Source organism: Ictidomys tridecemlineatus, chromosome 14 (assembly GCF_052094955.1).
Source record: "Ictidomys tridecemlineatus isolate mIctTri1 chromosome 14, mIctTri1.hap1, whole genome shotgun sequence".
NCBI lineage: Eukaryota > Metazoa > Chordata > Mammalia > Rodentia > Sciuridae > Ictidomys > Ictidomys tridecemlineatus.
This window is the reverse complement of record NC_135490.1, coordinates 55,879,730-55,900,347: the sequence shown is the minus strand read 5'-3', so window position 1 is coordinate 55,900,347 and position 20,618 is coordinate 55,879,730. Positions and strand designations below refer to the sequence as shown.

The following is a 20,618-nucleotide window of genomic DNA, read 5'->3' as shown; positions in this document are numbered from 1 at the left end:
TGCTCTTCATTGACATAGCAATTAGAAAAACAAATAACATTTTCCTTACTTTAATTCAAAAACAGATATTCTGCCTCCATGGTGGCCTCTCTCCATCCATAGATACACTGGATCATATAAGAGCCCTGGATCGTTTACAAGAAGTTCCACATGAGGTAAACTTAGTTTTTTTTTATTTAAAAAAAAAAAAATGACCACCACATTGTGGGAAAGCTAAATATTAGACTGCCAATCCCTAAAAAACAAATGCCGAATGTCTTCTCTGATATAAGGGAGATGACTCAAAACAGTAGGAAGGAAGAGCACGAGAAGAAGATTACCACGAAACAAGGAAAAGGGATGGGAGGGAGAAAGGGAATTGCACGGAAGACGGAAGGAGACCCTCATGGGTTCAGAAAATACATATACGATGGTGTGAGGGGGAAGGGAAGAAAAAAAAGATAAGTGTCACAGTAGAATGGGTAGAGAATAGTGATGGGAGGGGAGGGGGGATAGGGAGAGCAGCAGAATACAACTGACGCTAGGATTGCTGTATGTATACATATGGATGTATAACTAATGTGATCCTGCAATTTGTACATGTGGGAAAATGAGAATTCATACACCATTTGAATCAAATGTATGGTATGTCAAGATCATTGTATTGTCTTGAGCAACTAATTAAAAAAATAATAATAATTTATAATATGTATTTAATTTTCTTGACCAGGGCCCAATGTGTGATCTGTTATGGTCAGATCCAGATGATCGTGGTGGCTGGGGTATTTCACCACGTGGTGCTGGCTACACATTTGGACAAGACATTTCGGAAACATTTAACCATGCCAATGGTCTCACACTGGTTTCACGTGCTCACCAGCTTGTAATGGAAGTATGTACTTTTCCTACAGCATGATCTTTATTTCAGATAATATTAATATCTGTAATAAGGTTTCAATATTAGCTTTTAGGAAACATTCCTTATTTATTTTAGCAAAGAGGAAAGTTGGCCAGAACAAAATGATAATTCAGTTTTGAAACTGAGACTTAGAGAAAAATTGTAACAGTAGTACCCTAAAGTTGTGTTTCACCCTTCAGAGTGCTGAATATAAATGTTTTACTATATTTGCTTTATTTTCTCTTTCCTTTTCCCTCTTCTTACACTATTTTTTTTCTGAACCATTTAAATGTTAGGTATAGACAAATTACCCCCAAATTTTCTTGTGGTTTGTTGTTGTTGTTGTTGTTTTAAATTAAGGACATTCTCTTATATAACCAAAAGTATAGTTATTATAGTCAGGAAATCAGTACTGGTATAGTGCTATTGACTAATAAACATTGTAGTCAAATTTTGCTAATTATGTCTGTCACACAGTGTCCTTTAGCAACATTTAATTTTTGCATATGTGCATATCTAAGATCACGTTTGCATTCAATCTCCTTTGGTTGGGAAATTCCTTAGATTTTCTTTGTTTTGTGTGATTTGACATTTTGTAGTAGTACAAGCAATTTATTTTACAGAAATCTCTCTTAGTTGAGATTTGACTGATGTTTATTTGTGATTATAGATTCAGGATGAGCACTTTTGGCAGCTATACTGCAGAAAGACATTGTGTCCTCTGTGCCTCTTAACCAAGGGGTCATGAAATCTATTTGTCCCACTGCTGGTGGTGTTAACTGATTACTTAGTTCAGGTGACCCCTGCCTGATTTCTCCACTGTTACATTGCTACTTTGTTAACTACTAAAGGACTAGAAATATAACCACTCCAAATCAGTAGGGAATGGTTTCAGGATGTTAGAACAAAACATTACTAACCTAGTAGAGACACATAGAGGGGCAGGAATATGATAAAGAACATAAATTCAAAAAAGTTTTAAAAAGAACATAAATTCATGGGGCAAAAATAAATCTAATTGTGTCAATAATCATAAGAAGTGTAAATAGACTAAAACTTTCTTGCCTAAAAGACTATCTATTTACAACTAAAAAATGATATTCCCAGATTGGATAAATAAATCAAAATTTAGCTGTTATCTGCGACTTGCCTAAAAACATTGCAAGCTAGAGGTAAGGAATGGGAAATGGTGTATATCAAGTAGATAATATCCAAAATACAGCCAGTAATATGAATCAGAATAGACTCTAAGGTAAAAAGTATTATTAGGAATAAAACAAGGTCATTATTGATGAAAATTGGCCCAGAAGAAAAAGTTTGCATTTGCCTAATAATAGCTTCAAAATATATAAACCAAAAATTGATGAAGTTTATGAGGGAATCTGTCATCTTTTTTACTACATTTTTTAAATTGATGTATTATAGTTGTACCTAATAGTGGTATTTGTTGCTACATATTGGGAATCTCATATTTGTGGAAGAAGTTTCAGTATATACCCGAAGATATGTAGCGTAGATAAGGAAATCTACACAGTTCTGGGCCCAGCAGTTGTACAGTATTCTGTGTAGGTACAAAAATTTAAAGATGAAGCCAGGTATGCTGGCACATACCTGAAATCCCACAAGGCTGAGATAAGATCCTGAGTTCAAAGCCAGCCTCAGCAACTTAGTAAGGTACTAAGCAACTCAGTGAGACTCTGTCTGTAAGTAACAAAAAAGTGCTGGGGATGTGGCTCAGTGATTTAAGTGCCTGAGTTCAATCCTTGGTGCCAAAAAAAAATAAATAAAGATGGAAATAATGTAAGGTGGTAGAGGTGACTACATATCCACAGAGAGAATTTGTAATTTTTTTTATTTCTCTATTTCAAGATAATTTTATAATGAAATATTATTTTTTGTCCTGCAGGGATATAATTGGTGCCATGATCGGAATGTGGTTACCATTTTCAGTGCACCCAATTACTGTTACCGTTGTGGGAACCAGGCTGCTATCATGGAACTAGATGACACTTTAAAATATTCTTTGTAAGTAACTTTAAATTTTAATTGTATAGAGCTGGGGATATAGCTCAGTTGGTAGAGTGCTTGCCTTGCGTGCACAAGGCCCTGGGTTCAATCCCCAGCACCAAAAATAAAAAACAAATGTATAAAAGCACTTTTTTAAAAGAAAATTCGTTAATGTAGCTATTAAAAATAGAGGTAAATGAGTTCTGCTTCTGAAATGGTACAATGAGAAGTGTGGTAAACCTCCCCAATAAAAAAAACAATGAGAAACTGGAGGAAAAAACTTATTTTCTTTTTGGTATAGGAGATCAAACCCAGGGTCTTGCACATGCTAGGCAAGCACTATACCCCAGCTCAGGAAATTGTTTTTTTAAATATTGGGGCTTGGGTTGTAGCTCAGTGGTAGAGCTCTTCTTGCCTTGCATGTGTGAGACATTGGGTTTGACTTAGCATCACATAAAAATAAATACATAAATAAAATAAAGATATTGTGTCTGTTTACAACTAAAAAATATTTTTAAAAATATTACTTAAAGTATAAATGTAACATTAAATATAGAAGCAATATATAATAAATAAAATATAAATATATTTCTAAAAATTATTTAGTTTTTGGAAATTGTCCTAAGAGATTACAGTAAATAGAGAAACAGTTAAGAAGATCTACTAAATCTTGGTAATGAAAGTAGGAGGTTGTGGCTTTGAGCCATTACATGCTCCTTCCCCTGCTCCCACATCCCTCTTATAGAAACTACTCTAGTTGCTTTACTCTGGGTTAGTATAGTCAAGAAGTTGAGGGCATCCCCTTCTGCAGATTCCATTCTAGGCTTATGATCTCATTTCAGCACCAACATATCCCACCTGCCCTTGTCCTGGGTTACAGACGTTCTACTCATGATGGGTGAAGTTTAGTGACTGAGACCCCTTCCACAACCGTTTCTAGGGTGAAAGCTCTATTCCAGACATGGATAGAAGGCTGAGAACACTAGGTTTCCAGTTGTTCTTGCCATGGTACCTGCTTACAAATCAAGGAGTTGTCTCACAAGCAGGCCATGCCTATTGGCCTACTGTCCATCTGTTTTCCCCCTCCCTACAGTAACAGAAATTCTGCTCAGGGTGGAGAGGCAGACCAAAAGTGTTGCTCAGCTCTGTTTGAAAGAACTGGCCCTTCTTAGAATTCTCCATCCTCTATTCTAAGTCTCTGAATCCTTTGTCAAAAACAATGAATATCATGCTGGAGACCAAGGAAAAGAACTCTCATAGTTCCTACCATACTTACAATAATAAGCTAAAGAGCAGAGCAAGAAGTTTAATAGATAAAAGTAGGAAAGGAGATAGCCAAGAAAAGCTCGGCTGGGTTTGGGGATGTGGCTCAGTGGCTAAACACCCCTGGGTTCCATCCCTGGTCCCAGCTTGGCTGGGATCACAGTCTGTTAGCACTATGAGGCCAGAAGGCTATGCACATATACTAACTGCAACCTCTTAGGAGCAGAGTATGGCGTGGGGTATTCCAAGCCACACATAGTGAGTTAAATAGTGTCCCCTCTAAAATTCATGTCTCCAATTATGATAATATTTGGAAATAGGGTCTTTGCAGATATAATTTTAAAATACAGACATACTAGATTCTTCTCAGAGGAAAAGAAACACAGACACATAGGTGAGAAGCCACATGACATCAGACGAGAAGCAACCTATCTATAAGCCAAAAATTTTATCTACCAGAAGAAAAGCCAGGGAGAAACAAGAAGAATGTTTCCATAGGGTCTTCAGCGGATGGTCAGCCAATACCTTTATTTCAGACTCTTATCATCCAGAACTCTGGGAGAATAAATCCCTGTTGTGGTTACTTGTTCTGAGAAAGTATTAGAAAGGTCAACAAAGTGCGTGTGTCTACTAGGGGCTTAAACATAACCTTTAAAATAAATAAGTTTCTCTGGCCTTGGAATACATTTTAAGAAGCCAAGCTTTAAAATAAAATCGTACTTATCCTTTGCAATCTTGAAGAGAGTACATGCTTAAGGTCACATCCTCTCAGGACTGATTGGAAAAGGAAAATCCAAGTGAGACTGAATCTCAGGAATGCAAATTTGGGCTGGATGTGGTGGCACATGCCTGTAATCCCAGTGGCTGAGGAGGCTAAGGCAGGAAGATCGAGAGTTCAAAGCCAGCCTCAGCAAAAACAAGGCACTGAGCAGTGAGACCTTCTCTAAATAAAATATAAAATAGGGCTAAGGGCGTAGCTTAGTGGTCGAGTGCCCTGAGTTCAATCCCCTTACCCCTCCCCCCAAAAAAATCCAAATTTGGGCCAGGCGAAATAGCACATGCCCATAATCCCAGTAACTCTGGATGCTGAAGCAGGTGGTTTTCCAGTTCAAAGCCAGCCTAAGCAACTTAGCAAGACCCTGTCTCAAAATTTTAAGAAAGGGCTGGGAATGTAGGTTAGTGGTTAAGCACCCACGAGTTCAGTCTCCAGCACTACCCCCCACCCCCGCAAATAAAAAGAATGTAAACTTGTTTCAAAACATGAAAAAAAAATATTAGTTCAAGGCTGGAGTTGTGGCTCAGTGGTGGAGTGCTCACCTAGTTTGATGAGGTACTGGGTTTGATCCTCGGCAACACATAAAAATGAAATAAAGATATTGTGCCTACTTACAACTAAAAAGTAAATATTTTAAAAATAGTAGTCCATATTAACTTTTAAAATATTTTTGTAGTAGATGGAAACAATAACTTTATTTAATTTTTGTGTGTTTGCTGAGGATTGAACCCAGTGCCTCACACATGCTAGGCAAGCACTCTACCAACTGAGCTACAACCCCAGCCCCATTCTGTATTAATATTAAAGACAAAAACCAAATGACCATTTTAGTAGAGGCAGAAAAATCACTTGATAAAACCCAGAATCCTTTCAAAATAAAAATACTCAATATACAGCCAGGCATGGTGGTACACACCTGTAATCCTAGCTCCTCAAGGAACTGAAACAGGAGGATCACAAGTTGGAGGCCAGCCTGGGCAACTTAGACTGTCTCAAAAAAATTGGGGGTGTAGCTCAATGGTAGGGCCCTTACCTAAGGCCTTGCATAAGGCCCTGGGTTTGATCCCCAGTACTGCAAAAATAAATAAATAAATAAAACTAGTAATTTCTCAACCTAATAAAGGTACCATATTTAATATAGAAAAAACAGTTCTTCCCCCACTAGCATCACTGATGAGATGAGTGAGAGAAGCATGTCCAATCTTACTATATATACATTTAACTGATATAGATCTTTTTTTGCCAGGCACTGAAACAGACATTTTATTTGTTTAAATTTTTACTGTGGCTCTGTGAACTGGTAACATAGTTACTACCATCTACAGTGAAGTGCCCAGGGCCATTCCAGCTACATGTGTAGTAGAGAGCCAGGACTATTATTTCCATCAGGTGTCTTGTTCTTTATTGGTTGGTTTGTTTGCAAAGTCAAATACTTCAATGATTTACTTTCTTCTGCCATTTATAGTCTTCAGTTTGACCCAGCACCTCGTCGTGGAGAGCCTCATGTTACCCGGCGCACCCCAGACTACTTCCTGTAAATTCCTCCTGGAAAACCTGCCTTTGTATGTGGAAGTATACCTGGCTTTAAAAAAAAAAAAAATTATATATATATATATATATATATGTATATATATACATGTATATATATACACATATATATTTAAAAACAAACAGAAAAAGCAACAGTAATCTGTGTGTTTCTGTAACAAATTGTGACCTGTCTTTGGCATTAAACCACATCATGGACCAAAATGTGCCATACTAATGATGAGCATTTAGCACAATTTGAGGCTGAAATTTAGTACAGTATGTTCTAGATTGTTCAGTCTAACAGTATGCCTGCTGTATTTGTAGTAACCATTTTCCTCTGGACTATTCAAGCAAAAAAGGTAACTAACCACATCTTCTCTGCGCTTACTTGGAAATTTTAGTTTTAGTGTTTAACTGGCATGGATTAGTAAGAGTTGGAGTTTTATTTTTTGTGAAAAATTTCACAAGCTGACTTCCACTTAATCCATTACCCTTTATTTTATTGAAATGTATAATTAACTTAACAAAGAAGTCTTCTTGGGAGTATGTTGTCATAACATTATAGAGATTTCCCTTCATTTAAACGAAATTACTGTTTTATGTTGATCTGCATATTTCTGTATATTTGTCATGACAGTGCTTGCATCCTATTTGGTGTACTGAACAAATAAACTTTCCATTTTAAACAAAAACATTGGTTTAACTGTGATGAGCATTAAATGGAAGTTTCACTGTTTTGAAATTTGATATGAAATCTCTTGTAGTAAACAGTTCTGTCGAGGTAATTTAATGTTCTTGTATAGTTTATTTTCAGAAAGAATCCAAACATTAGCTCATATCTTAGACCATTAAAAAGACATTTTTATTTTTAAACATTATTAGATAATTTATATTAATATATTCAACCAAAAGTACAAAATATAAATTTTATGTTGTAACTAAAGAATATGCTATGACTAGGGAAAATTTTTAATACTGAAATGTTTTGAACTAGAAACAAATAAATTGGTATCTGAAAGAATTTAGTAGTAGTAGTAAGAGATGGTACTGTTCAGATATATAAATTGCAAATCCTTTTTAAAGGGGAGAGTATGGAATCAGTGGTTGAGAGAGAATGTGGAAGATGACACATAGAATCAATCAGTGGTTGAGAGTGAATGTGCGAGATGGCACAAAGGGGAAGAAACTCCACTATTTTTTTTAGAAGAAAATTAGCTGATAGAAATAAGTATAAACATCTCAAAATCACAGTCAATGTAAATGGACTGAATTAAATAAATAGACTTGGAGACAATATTTTAGAGTATATCAGTACATATAAAATTACCTGATTTCTAAACCTCAATATGTTTTGTGTGGTTTCATTGTATACCCCAAAATTCACATGTTGGAAACTTAATCCCCAATGCAATAATGTTAAGAGGAGTGGGGGGGAACAAGTTCAGTCCTCCCTTGCTCTGAGATCTTATGCCCTTCAGCTTTTCTCCATGGAATGACAAAAGGCAGCCCTCATCAGATGCCAGCCCCTTAATCTTGGACTTCCCAGCCTCCAGAACTGTAAGAAAGAAATCTGGTTTTTATAAATTATTTAGTCTCAGGTACCCTGTAGCTCACAGAACAGACTAAGATAAAATTGATACTGAGAACTGGGATTGTTGCTAAAACATACCTGAAAATGTAGAAGGTGGTATCCTTTGAACTAGATAGAGTCTGATGCTAGGCATGGTGGTGCAGGGCTGTAATCCAAGCGGCTAAAGAGGCTTAGGGAGGAAGACTGTGAGTTCAAAGCCAGCCTCAGCAACTTAGTGATGCCCTAAGCAACTCAGCAAGAGCCTGTCTCTAAATAAAATATTTTAAAAGGGCTGAGGATATGATTAAGTGCCCCTGGGTTCAATTCCAGTGTTAAAAAAGAAAGTCTGAAAGATTTTGAGGGGGGGCTGGGGATGTGGCTCAAGCGGTAGCGTGCTTGCCTGGCATGCGTGCGGCCCAGGTTCAATCCTCAGCACCACATACCAACAAAGATGTTGTGTCTGCCGAAAACTAAAAAAAAATAAATATTAAAAAAATTTCTCTCTCTCTCTCTCTTTCTCTCTCTCTCTTTAAAAAAAAAAAAAGATTGATTTTGAGGGGCATCTTAGAAAAAGGCTAGATTGTTATAATCAAAGCTTTTTTAAATAAATGTTTTTAATTGTTGGTGGACCTTTAATTTTTATTTATTTATGTGCGGTGCTGAGAATGGAACCCAGTGCCTCACACATGCTAGGCAAGCACTCTACCCACTGAGCCACAACCCCAACACCCAGAATCACTCTTAAAGCTCTGATATAGGCTGGGTTCAATCCTCAGCACCACATTAAAAAAAAAAGTATTGTGTCCATCTACAACTAAAAAAAAAAATTAAAAAGTGACTCTGGTAAGAGCTCAGAAGAAAAAATGTGGGGAGAGTCTGAAACTTCAATTACTTAAGTGATCATAGAATATTGGTAAAATTATGGAAAGTAAAGCCATTCTGATGAGGTTTCTGATTAAAATGAAGAGCAAGGTATTGGAAATTTGAATAAAGTCTATTTTTAATATAAATTTGCTAATAACATGGCCAAATTGTCTCTCTGCTCAGGGTCTTCATAGAAGACAGAATTCAAGAGCAATGAACTAGGATATCTGGAAGGAATTTCTAAACAAAATGATTAAAGGAGCTGTGTGCTTGCCTTCTTGGAGTGTGATTTTGAGATGACTTTACTATCGTTTCTTGTAGGCAGCATGTTTCGGTGTTTGGTTTGGGTTTTTTTTGTTTTTGTTTTTTTTTTTTTTTTTTTTTAATCCAGTACTCTTTCCTTTTAACTGGGGATATGTAGATTATATTTGCATTTAATATGATTATTGATATGGTAAGGTTTTAACCTGTCATTTTGATGTTTTCTCTTTATCCCATTCTTCTGAACTTTTTGATTAATATTTTTTTATTCTGTTTATCTCCTTTTGGGCTAAGTATACCTCTTTGGTTTTTATTGTTTGTTTTTAGTGTGATACTGAGTATTGAACCCAGAGGCCCTTTACTCCTGAGCTCCATTTCCAGCCCTTTTTTTAAATTTGAGACTGAGTCTTAAGTTGGTTAGGGCCTCACTTGCTAAATTGCTGAGGCTGGCCTCAAATTTGCAATTCTCCTGCCTCAGCCTCCTGAGTTTCTTGGGATTACAATTGTGCACCACTGCCCCCATCCCCAACACTGTGGTTTTTTTTGTTTTTTTTTAAGAAGTTGCCTTAGGATTTGTGGCATGCTACTTTTTTTTTGTTTGTTTGGACAGTGTCTTAATAAGTTGCTGAAGCTAGCCTCAAACTTGCAATCTTCTCTGGCTCAGCCTCCCACATTGATGGAGTAACAGATAATGTGCCACCAAGCTCAGCTTCATGGCAAACAGGTTTTTTTTTGTTGTTGTTTTTTGTTTTGGTGGGGGGGGTTGGGGGTGGGGGGTGGATACCAGGGATTGAACTCAGGAGCACTCGACTACTGAACCACATCCCCAGTCCTGTTTTGTATTTTATTTAGTCAGAGTCTCACTGAGTTGCACCTCGCTTTTGCTTAGAGTGGCTTTGAACTCACATTCCTCCTGCCTTGGTTTTTCTTCTTTTTGAGAGTGGGTGTGGTAGCTGTATATGTAAGTACTAGCCTGAGAGGTGTGAGTGGGGGTTATGTGTATGTTTGGGTCATATTTTAAGAAGAAACTGCTGTCACATTTTATTACTCCATTCCTGGGTCTGAATATGTGGCGCACATACATACACACACACACACACATACACACATATATTTTGTTTTAAAAAATATTTAGTTGTAGATGAATACAGTATCTTTCTTTTTTTTTTTTAAAGAGAGAGTGAGAGAAGAGAGAGAGAGAATTTTTAATGTTTTATTGTTTAGTTCTCGGCGGACACAACATCTTTGTTGGTATGTGGTGCTGAGGATCGAACCCGGGCTGCACGCATGCCAGGCGAGCGCGCTACCGCTTGAGCCACATCCCCAGCCCTACAGTATCTTTATTTCTATGTGGTGCTGATCAAACCCAGTGCCTCACATACACACACATATACACACACACACACACACACACACACACACACACATATATATTTTTTGTTTTAAAAAATATTTATTTAGTTGTAGATGAATACAGTATCTTTATTTCTATGTGGTGCTAATCAAACCCAGTGCCTCACATGTGAGGCAAGCACTGTACCACTGACCTACAGCCCCAGCTCTGTAGTATATTTTTTTTAACAATATAGTCTACCTTTAAGTGGTATCACACCAGTCCACAAGACCTTCTAATAGTATACCTCCCAACTTAGTGCCATTGTTGTCATACATTTTGAATTTACATATACTAAAACCCATATTTGTGATTGGGGATATAGTACAGTTGGTACAGTGCTTGCCTCACATGCACAAGGCCCTGGGTTCAATCCCCAGCACCAACACCACACACAAAAAAAAACACAAACAGTATTTTTTCCTTTTTTGTGGTGTAGGGATTGAATACTGGGCCTCATGCATGCCACTAAATAAACCCTCAAACCCTGAAATACACCCTCCAACCCTGAAAATTATCTTTTGAAGAGATTAAAAATAAAAAACTTTCATATATTTGCTCATGTAAAATATGTACTTTTTTCAATGCTTTTCATTCCTTAATGTAGATATCTACTTTCATCTGGTTGTTGTCTTTTGCTATAGGACTTAAAATGTTTTTTAATAGTATAATCTGCTGGCAATTGATTCCTTCAGATTTTTTTTATGTCTTTAAAATATTTATTTCATGTTCATTTGTGAAACATTTTCACCAGGTATAAAGTTGTCATTATAGAATCAGAGCCCATAGCTTCAAATGGTTCCCTTGTGCTGAGGGCAGGTATTGGAGTCCTAGGTTGTTCTCTGGTGCTACTGCTCCCCCTTCAGCTTCTAGCTTCCCCCGCACACCTGCATCATAGAGGTATCTGTCTCCACACTCTTATTTCTTACCCAGTTGCCCCAGCAGCATACACTGCATAGGCTGCTTGTAAGAGCAGATAAGATTCTCTGCTGTCCAAATTCAGTCTTAGGTGGAACTTTGTGCTTTTGACTTCTGAAGGGGAGTGTTTGTCAGCGTTCTTGCTTCTCTTACCTGTGGCAGCCAAGCTCTGCTTTGGCTCTGTAGTTGGTATGAGACGAGTTTTGTATCCCACCTCCAGCAATGGTAGACCTATGTTTGATGTTCGTGGTTAACCCTCTTCCCAGGATAGAGAATCCTTGCATCTCCCCTTCTCTCAGCAGTAATAAATCATTGCCTGAGTACTTCAAGAGGCAGATGGACTTAGATTCCATTTCTCCAGAAACAGTAAGTCGGCCAGTGCACTGATGGTCATAATGCTTGTAGTACCTTCCCCAGCAGGCTGAGAGAAGGGTCTGGGGAATCTAGAGCTTTGGTGAAACCTGATCTGATGGAGCAAAGCCTTCTGAGTGGGATTTCCCTTTGTATCTTAGGCCCACAGCCAAGACTGGCTTCAAATTCAGTTTAATGTCTGCTGTTGCCATCTTGAAACTCTTCATATTTGAGCAAGGGTTTCCACATTTTCATTTTGTATCAAGGCCTACAAATGAAATAGCTAGTTCTTTTCAACCTGATCTAGTAGTCCAAGCTTGCCTTTAAAAATTCTAAAATCTTGCTGGATGTGATAGTATGCGCCTATAATCCCTACTACTCAGGAGGCTGAGGAGAATCACTTGAGTGGACAAATTCAAGACCAACCTGCAACATAGAACTTAATCGCAACATATAAACAAGCAAGTTTTTAAAAGTTAAAATCTTAGCTTGTATAGTAGCTACTCATGTTCTTTTCCAAAAGGAACACAGTTCCTGTGTCCTGTCTTTCCTTGAATTCTTTGGAATTCAGTTTACACAATTGCTTTGCAGCCTCAGCTCAGAGCTCAAAAACTTTATGTCTTTGTATATCATCCAGCTGTTCCCTGATTTTAGAGTAGGAGCAATATTCTTCATAGCTTCCCATGTCCTAAGCACAAATCAAAAATGCTGTATGATTTAGAAATTGTGTTTAGGATCTGTTTCAACTAGCAATTAACTGATAAAATTTAGTTCCTACCTTTTAAAGAATTTCACATTCAAAAAAAATTTCCTTCAGGAAAAGGTATTATTATGGTTTTTATTTTCCCTTTGCCCTACAACAAACTATATCGTAGTGTCACTGTCAGAACCTAAAATGACTTTATATGTTAATAACATGACTATTGAGTTAAGCTTAGACGAGGACTACCCACATCATTACAACGAAGGAGGAAGTTTACAAAATAAAGCATGATGTATGATGAAAGGACAAAATTTTCTAAGAATCTCTGGCCTCAACATTAGAGAAGCTGAGTTTGAGTTCATATAGTTAATGTCTCAGGAACTACCAGGGGTTTTCACTATTAACCTCAATACACTCTTACCTGACCACTTTGTATACTGTTTTGGAAGTACTCAGAAGCATATTTAATGTACTTAAGATGTAGCTTTTACATTTTGTTTTACTTCACTGAAGCATATTATTAAAAACTTTAGTAAAACAGGCTAAGTTAAAATAGGATTCGAGTTATTTTCCTTTCGACATTCCAAAAAACCAAAGCTTTAGTAAGTCAGAGTTTCTCATAGGTCGCGTGACAAGTTTACAAATTTATGGGATCCTTTTTTAATCTTAAAGCCTATTAAGACCTTTTAACATTCAAATCATGGAAAACTTTATAGACTGTATAAAAGGATCCCATATACTTTAGTTTTAATATTATCTGTACCCCTACCTATTCACCCCACTCCAGATTATTTTGAAGCCATTTTTTACCCATAGTTTCTATCATATTCTAGAATATATATTTATTTTTTTAGTACCAGGGATTGACCCCAGAGGTACTTAGCCACTGCACATATCCTCCTTCCCATCCCCATTTTTGTCCATTTTGAGGCAGGGTCTGTTCCTTAGGGCCTCACCAAGTTGCTGAGGCTGGCCTTGAACTTTACTTTTTTTTTTAATATATAATATTTTTGTTGATAGACCTTTATTTTATTTATTTATATGTGGTGCTGAGAATCAAACTCAGTACCCTCACACATGCTAGGCAAGTATTCTTATCACTGAGCCACAACCTCAGCCCTGGCCTCAAACTTTTGATCCTCCTGCCTTAGCCTCCTGTGTTGTTGCGATTACAGGCATGTACCACTAGTTAGTATATACCTTTAGAGATAAGGATTCTCTCTTCCCACTTACCTTTCCTCCTTCCCCATAGTCTTGTCACACCTACAAAAAATTGATTTTTTTCCACTTCATTGCTAGATGGCTATGGGTCATCAGTAGTTCCATCTCCCTGTATTAAGAATACTGCTGGGGCTGGGGCTGTAACTCATTGGTAGAACGCCTGCCTAGCCTGTGAGAGGCACTGGGTTCAATCAATCCTCAGTACCACATAAAAATGAATAGAAGTATTGTGTCCATCTACAACTAAAAATTTTTTTAAAAGGAATGCTGCCTTTTGTAACCAAGGAAACAATTAAGTATCTTTATTTTTAGCCTTTTAGTGTTGCACAAAACTGTAAATGTTGTGTTAAAATGTCTGAGTTGGGCAGTTGGGCATATAATCCCAGCAACACTGCAGAATGCAGGAGGATCCCAAGTGTTGAACAACTTAGACCCTGTTTTTGTTTTTTAATATTTATTTTTTAGTTGTAGTTAGACAAAATAACCTTTATTTTTATGTGGTGTTGAGGATTGAACCCAGGGCCCCGCACGTGCTAGACAAGTACTCTACCCCTGAGCCACAATTGCAGCCCAATGAAACCCTGTTTTAAAAAATAAAAAGGTATGGGGTGTAGCTCAGTGATAGAATATGCCAGGGTTCAACCCCACTTTATCACTACCCCTCCCCCGAAAAAGAATGTCTGCATTACCATGCCAAGAAATAGCCCTGAAGATTTTTGTGTTAGAGATTGGGGTGATGGCCTGGCATGGTGGTGCACGCCTATAATCCCAGCTGTTCCTAAAGCTAAGGCAGGAGGATTTGGAGTTCAAACAACTTAGCAAGGACAACTTGGTGGAACCTTGACTCTAAATAAAATACATAATAGGGCTGGGCATGTAACTCAGTGGTGGAGTGCCCAAGTTCAATCCCCAGTACCAAAAAAAGAAATTGGGTCAATGAAGCCAGGCACAGTGGTTCATGCCAGTAACAATAGTGACATGGAAGATAAGGCTAAGGCAGGACAGATAGCAAATTCAATGGCAGCCTCAGCAACCTAGCAAGACCCCATCTCAAAAGGGACTGAGGGTTGGGTGTGATGGTTCATGCCTGCAATCCCTCCAACTAGGGAGAGGCAGAATTACAAGTTGGAGGCCAGCCTCAGCAATTTAGTGAGACCCTTCTCAAAACAAAAAATAAAAAGGGCTGGGGACATAGCTCAGTGGATAAGTGCCCCTGGGTTTAATCCCCAGTACCAAAAATAATAAAAGGGACTGAAGAAGTAACAGTAATAAAGCATCCCTGGGTTCAATCTCCAGTGTGGGGGGAGGGGAGGATTATCCTAGGCCCTGGGGGAAGGGTATAGCCGAGTTGTGGTTCTCCTCAGCTTCCTAAGCCACTGGCATTAGAGTGTGCCACTGTTGTTACAGTTTAATACAAGGAAAAACTGGACTTTGAAGTTTTGACATTTGTAATTTTGAGAAATACAACAGAGTAAACATTCCAACTTATAAGGTTTTGAAAGATTTGATTGGATTGTGAAATATATTCATTGTGGCTGGGGGTATAATTCAGTTGGTGGATTGCTTGCCTCACATGCACAAGGCTCTGGGTTCAATCCCCAGCACACACAAAAAAAAGAAATATTCATTGTGTGGTAAAATGGATTGAAGAGAAAGAAACTAAAGGCCTATGACTTTGGGGTTTTTGTTTGTTTGTTTTTTGGGTTTTTTTTTTTTTTTTTTGGTACCAGGGATTGAACCCCCAGGAGTGCTTAACCTCTAAGCCACATTACTAGCCTTTTTATTTTTTACTTAGAGACAGGGTCTCACTAAGTTGCTTACCACCTCACTAAACTGCTAGGCTGGTCTTGAATTTGCAATCTTCCTGCCCATCCTCCCGAGTTGCTGGAATTACAGGCAGGCACCACCACATCTGGCTTCCTGACTGGTTTTTTTTTTTTTTTTTTTAAGTTTTTAATTGATTTTTTAAAATTTCTTTACATACATGACAATAGTGGAATGCATTACATTCATAATTATCCATTCACAGCACAATGTTTCGTAACTCTGTTTTTAACATACTGAGAAATGATATGAAGTGGGAAAATATAAATTATTATGTTCCTTATAATATACATTTTTTACCTTATTCAGTACATTATAGATGGCACATTCTACAAATCATGATATAAAGAGAACAATTCTTTTTTAAATTTTATGTCAATTATTTTTCCATGGATAACAACATTAGTGTTCACTGCCTTGAGCTCAATCAAGGTATGGCATGATTTTAACGTGGATCCTTTATTGTCCTGTCAAGGTCATGGCATAACTGATTTTAAGTAGAACAGGTAGTTTTCATTTCTTTACTAGTTGCTCTGCTCTTTCTCTTCCACATTAAGTACAGTATCCACGGTTATTCCTATATCCGCCAGTGACCTATCTCGCTCCACTTCTAGTGGCCTTCTGGGAAAGGATGTGGAAAGGCCATATAGGGATGTATGGTACCCAATTTTCATCATCCAGTCAAGTAAGACCTAGAAGATAAAAAGCTCAGACATTATCGAATATTGTACACACTTATGGTCCTCCAGAACACTATGACATTTTATAGTTATGTCGCTGTGAAATTATGTCCTTAGGAGTAATGATACAGAACTTTCAGGGTTGGGGTTGTAGCTCAGTGGTGAAGTGCTTCCCTCGCATGTGTGAGACACTGGGTTCAATCCTCAGAACCACATAAAGATAAATAAACAAAAGTATTAAAAACAAAAATAAATCTTAAAAAAAAAGAATTTTCAAAGATATTTCCTTTCTAGAGTTTAAAGGAAATTTATTTCATGAATTTTGAGATGTGAATAACTTCTAATACCTTTTGTTCCAGAAGAGGTATAGGGACTAATGGCATTTAACAACTGAGATACTTAAGTTAGGAAAGCCTCATTCATACATATAGAATGGAAAGAGGATTCAATAAATAGGTTAAGAATAAAATTTTAGCCAGGCACAGTGGCACATGCCTGTGATCCTACCAACTCTGGAAGCTGAGGCAGAAGGATCACAAGTTCAAAGCCAGCCTCAGCAACTTAGTGAGTCCTTGTCTCAAAACTAAAAAGCACTAGCTGGGCGCAGTGACGTATGCCTGTAATTCCACAGGCCAGAAGGCTGAAATAGGGAGCCAGACTCAGGAAAGGTGAGGCACTAAGCAACTCAGTGAGACCCTGTTTCTAAATAAAATACAAAATAGGGCTGGGATGTGGCTCAGTGGTAGAGTGCCCCTGGTTTCAATTCTTAGTACTAAAACAAAACCAAAGGGATGTAGCATATTAGTATAGCATACGCCTAGCATGAAGCCCAGGGTTTCATCCCCAGCCAAAAAGGCCTCCAAAAAAACAAAATAAAAATAAAGTTATAGTAAAGGAATAACTTAAAATTTTAATACAGAGGGCTGGGGTTGTAGCTTAGTGGTAGAACACTTACCTAGTATGTGTGAAGCACTGGGTTTGATTCTCAGCACCACATATAAGTAAGTAAGTAAAAATAAAGGGCCATCGACAACTAAAAATTGTTAAACAAAAAAAAAAAAAAATTGAGGGGCTGGGGTTTGTTTCAGGGGTAGAGCGCTTGCCTAGCATGTACAAAGCCCTGGGTTTGATCCTCAGCACCACATAAAAATAAATAAATAAAATTAAGGTACTGTGTCCAACTACAACTAAAAAAATAATACAAAAAAAATTGAATGCAGAGATCACAATTCAAAGAAGCCTACCATGTCTACATATCTCAAAATCTGCCAATGTCGAGTACCTACAAATGTTCTTTATCCTTATCTGATGGGAATATCAGGTGACAGTGTGATAACTCCCCTGATATTTGCCAAATTCAAGAAAAATATTCCTCATAATGCAAATATCCTCCTCACCTGTGAACTCCAAGACTTAAAAAACCTTCTCCTCAGGACTTTCCCACCTAGACATCGGAGAGCAACAGTAACTACCTGAGAAATAAAAATGTTCAGATAAGAATTCCAATTTTTAAAAAATCAAATCCATAGCTCTTTAAGATTCCAAAATTACTACTAAGAAACACATGTTATTATAAAAATCCACATGGAGATTTGCAGGAATTTGCAACATCAAGGTCCAGATAAATTTCCCCCTAAACATGAAAACAATTCTTCTAAAACTGACAATGTTTCTTCTAAACATCTTTCTACTAATGAGGAAGTGAAAGCCTTCCAAGAGGACACCAGAGACCAAGTGCTTTTTTCTGGCCAAATACTACCAAGATTGTAGCTTGTTTGAAAAGTAATCGAACAAACCAAGAAGACCTAGTGCCACTTTCTCAATGTACAGACAAGAAAACACTACCTGGAAGGAAACAAAAAGTTGCCTGCACACTCTGATACTATAGGCCACACACTGTCTGTCCATCCTCCCAAGTAAGTGAGAGTGTTTGAGCAGCTCCAGCTTTTCTTCATCTACTGAATTCCCTCTATGATCATCCCTTTAATAAAGCACTTAGGCAGTTAAAAAGAGCTTGGAAACTGCTAGTATATTAAAGGCCATCATAAAAAGAGAAGACAATGATTAGTAACTTATACTGAAGTTCATTATGTACCTGCCGGTTTCTCAAAAGTGCCAGGAAACCCTTTCTTGTAACCAGCATCATTAACTGTCCTGAGAGCTACTGGGCATCATGTTATGTGTAAATGTGGTTTTAGAGCAGGAGCAGCACATCTCCCCATCTCAGGAGACCCATGCTAGAAAATGCATCCACTGAGCTGGGGACGTTGCTCAGCAGTCAGAGCGCCTGCCTAGCATGTAAGAGACTCTGGATTTAATCCCTCGTACTTGAAAAGAAAAGCAGCAGTAATTAAAATTGTTTCCCTGCTACTCCTTAAAATGAAATAAGATAGCATACAATAAAACAGTTGCTATAAAAATGTGGCAATATAACAGGATGATTTATAAAATTATTTTCAAATTTTATGGTTATTTTTAATTTAAAAGTGGAACAGTAACATGGTAAATATTTCAATTGGGAATCGTGAACTACCACCATTATTTTCTCCTTTTTGAAAATCTACCCAGCTTAATATTTTATAATGATATATCTATAATACTAAATATATAACAGGCACTGAACAAATCAGGGCGTACTAATTAAATAAAAATTACATTGTTTTTCAGATCCCTCCCTCTCCTATCAGAAATCTATGTTAGTCTTCTATTAGTCTGCTACTAAATCCAAGCAGGTTTCCATTTTAACAGGAATTTTCTCATGTGGCTCATTATTATAAAGTCAGCTATAACATATACAGAAAAAAACAAATACACACACACACACAGAAAGAAAGCCTCCTCTAATTCTGATTTTTTGTTTTTTGGTACTGGGGAATGAACCCAGGAGTACTCAACCACTGAGCCACATCCGCAGCCCTTCTTTTGTATTTAGAGACAGGGTCTTACTGAGTTGCTTAGGGCCTCGCTAAATTACTGAGGCTGGCTTTGAACTCAAAATCCTCCTGCCTCAACTTCCAGAGCTGCTGGATTACAGGCGTGCACCACTGTACCCAGCTAGTTCTGATATTCTTTAAAATGAATGTTAGTCTCATTTCCTAACAATATAGAATTATAAAGATTATTCTATAAGTAATGTCATTTAGTAAGCCTAATTTTAATTAGGAAATAGAGAATTTCCTAAAACTTATAATTTCCAGTATTCTTAAAAGTGATAGTAGGGGATAGGAAAGGTAGCAGAATACAACAGTTACTAATAGGGCATTATGTAAAATTGTGGATGTGTAACCGATGTGATTCTGCAATCTGCATTTGGGGTACAAATTGGGAGTTCATAACCCACTTCAATCTAATGTATGAAATATGATATGTCAAGAGCTTTGTAATGTTGTGAACAACCAATAAAAAAAAAGAGGTTAAAAAAAAAAAAAGAAAATATTTTTGAGGGGACTAGAGTTGTGACTCAGTGGTAGAGCATTTGCCTGGAATGTGTGAGGATCTGGGTTCAACCCTCAGCACCACATATAAATAAACAGAACAAAAGATCCATTGAAAACTAAAAAAAAAAAATTTTTTTTAAGTGAAAATATTTTTTACATATATACTCATAAAAGTATGTAGGTCAGGAGCGATGTATTACAGGAGCAAGCTTAATGTGTACGATGGTATGCAATGACATGTAATGATTATGATACCAGATCAAAACTGTTGACAAAATAGGAAACAGCATTTTAAGAAAGTCAGAAACAATATGACTGCATGATTTACAAAAACAAACATCCTCAAATCTTTAGTAAGTGTAGTATAACCCATTCCTCACTCTACATGTGCCTTTTTACTTTAAAAATGTTTTATTAGAGAGATAGGGTGGAAGGTAGGTTAGAGAGGCACAGCCCCAAAATAGATTGCTTTATTTCTCTTGTTTTTAACTTTTATGATAATGCTTACAGTCTGTTTTCATTATTCTAGTGGCAGGGAGCAGGGGGAATGCTACAATAGAGAGAAACAGAGGCAGAGAAAATTTGAAGGGACCAGTAAACCCAGAAACAACCAAGTTGATCTCAAGTAGGGTCATATCTAGGTCTAACACACACACACACACACACACACACAAAAAAAAAAAAAAAAACTAACAAAAAAGATAGGTTCATGAGAATACAATTACTAAAAGATGAGAAAAGACATTTAAAGATATCAAGATTGCAAATGGTTAGTGGGGAAATAAAGATTTTTGCACTGAATTCTTAAAAATGCTAGGTAGCAACTGCACAGACTACATGCTCTGCTCAATGATTCTAAGGTGGTCACGGTGGTACATGCCTGTACATGGCCACTCAGGAAGGCTGAGGCAGGAAGATCCAAGTTTGAGGCCAATCTGGACAAC

At 37.3% G+C, this 20,618-nt stretch overlaps 2 protein-coding genes across 9 annotated transcripts in view; one reads left to right on the top strand and one right to left on the bottom strand.

Annotated features, from left to right (window-relative positions):
- Ppp2cb (protein phosphatase 2 catalytic subunit beta) overlaps window positions 1–7,144 on the top strand; it is a 33,327-nt gene extending 26,183 nt beyond the window's left edge. For both annotated transcript variants that reach the window (XM_078031153.1, XM_078031154.1), the window contains 4 exons: window positions 66–155; window positions 710–871; window positions 2,784–2,902; window positions 6,388–7,144. In XM_078031153.1, the coding sequence (XP_077887279.1) occupies window positions 66–155; window positions 710–871; window positions 2,784–2,902; window positions 6,388–6,460 (444 nt within the window). In that variant the 3' untranslated portion in view covers window positions 6,461–7,144. The remainder of the gene's footprint in view (window positions 1–65; window positions 156–709; window positions 872–2,783; window positions 2,903–6,387) is intronic.
- Window positions 7,145–10,580: 3,436 nt separating this feature from the next.
- The window catches only part of Ubxn8 (UBX domain protein 8), a 33,076-nt gene continuing 23,038 nt past the window's right edge, over window positions 10,581–20,618 (bottom strand). For 6 of the 7 annotated variants that reach the window (XM_013365224.4, XM_013365221.3, XM_013365223.4 and 3 more), the window contains 2 exons: window positions 17,635–17,709; window positions 10,581–16,249 (listed from right to left, as the gene is read on the bottom strand). In XM_013365224.4, coding sequence (XP_013220678.1) covers window positions 16,082–16,249; window positions 17,635–17,709 — 243 coding nt within the window. In that variant the 3' untranslated portion in view covers window positions 10,581–16,081. The remainder of the gene's footprint in view (window positions 16,250–17,634; window positions 17,710–20,618) is intronic. The other variant, XM_021720271.3, reaches the window with a different exon arrangement.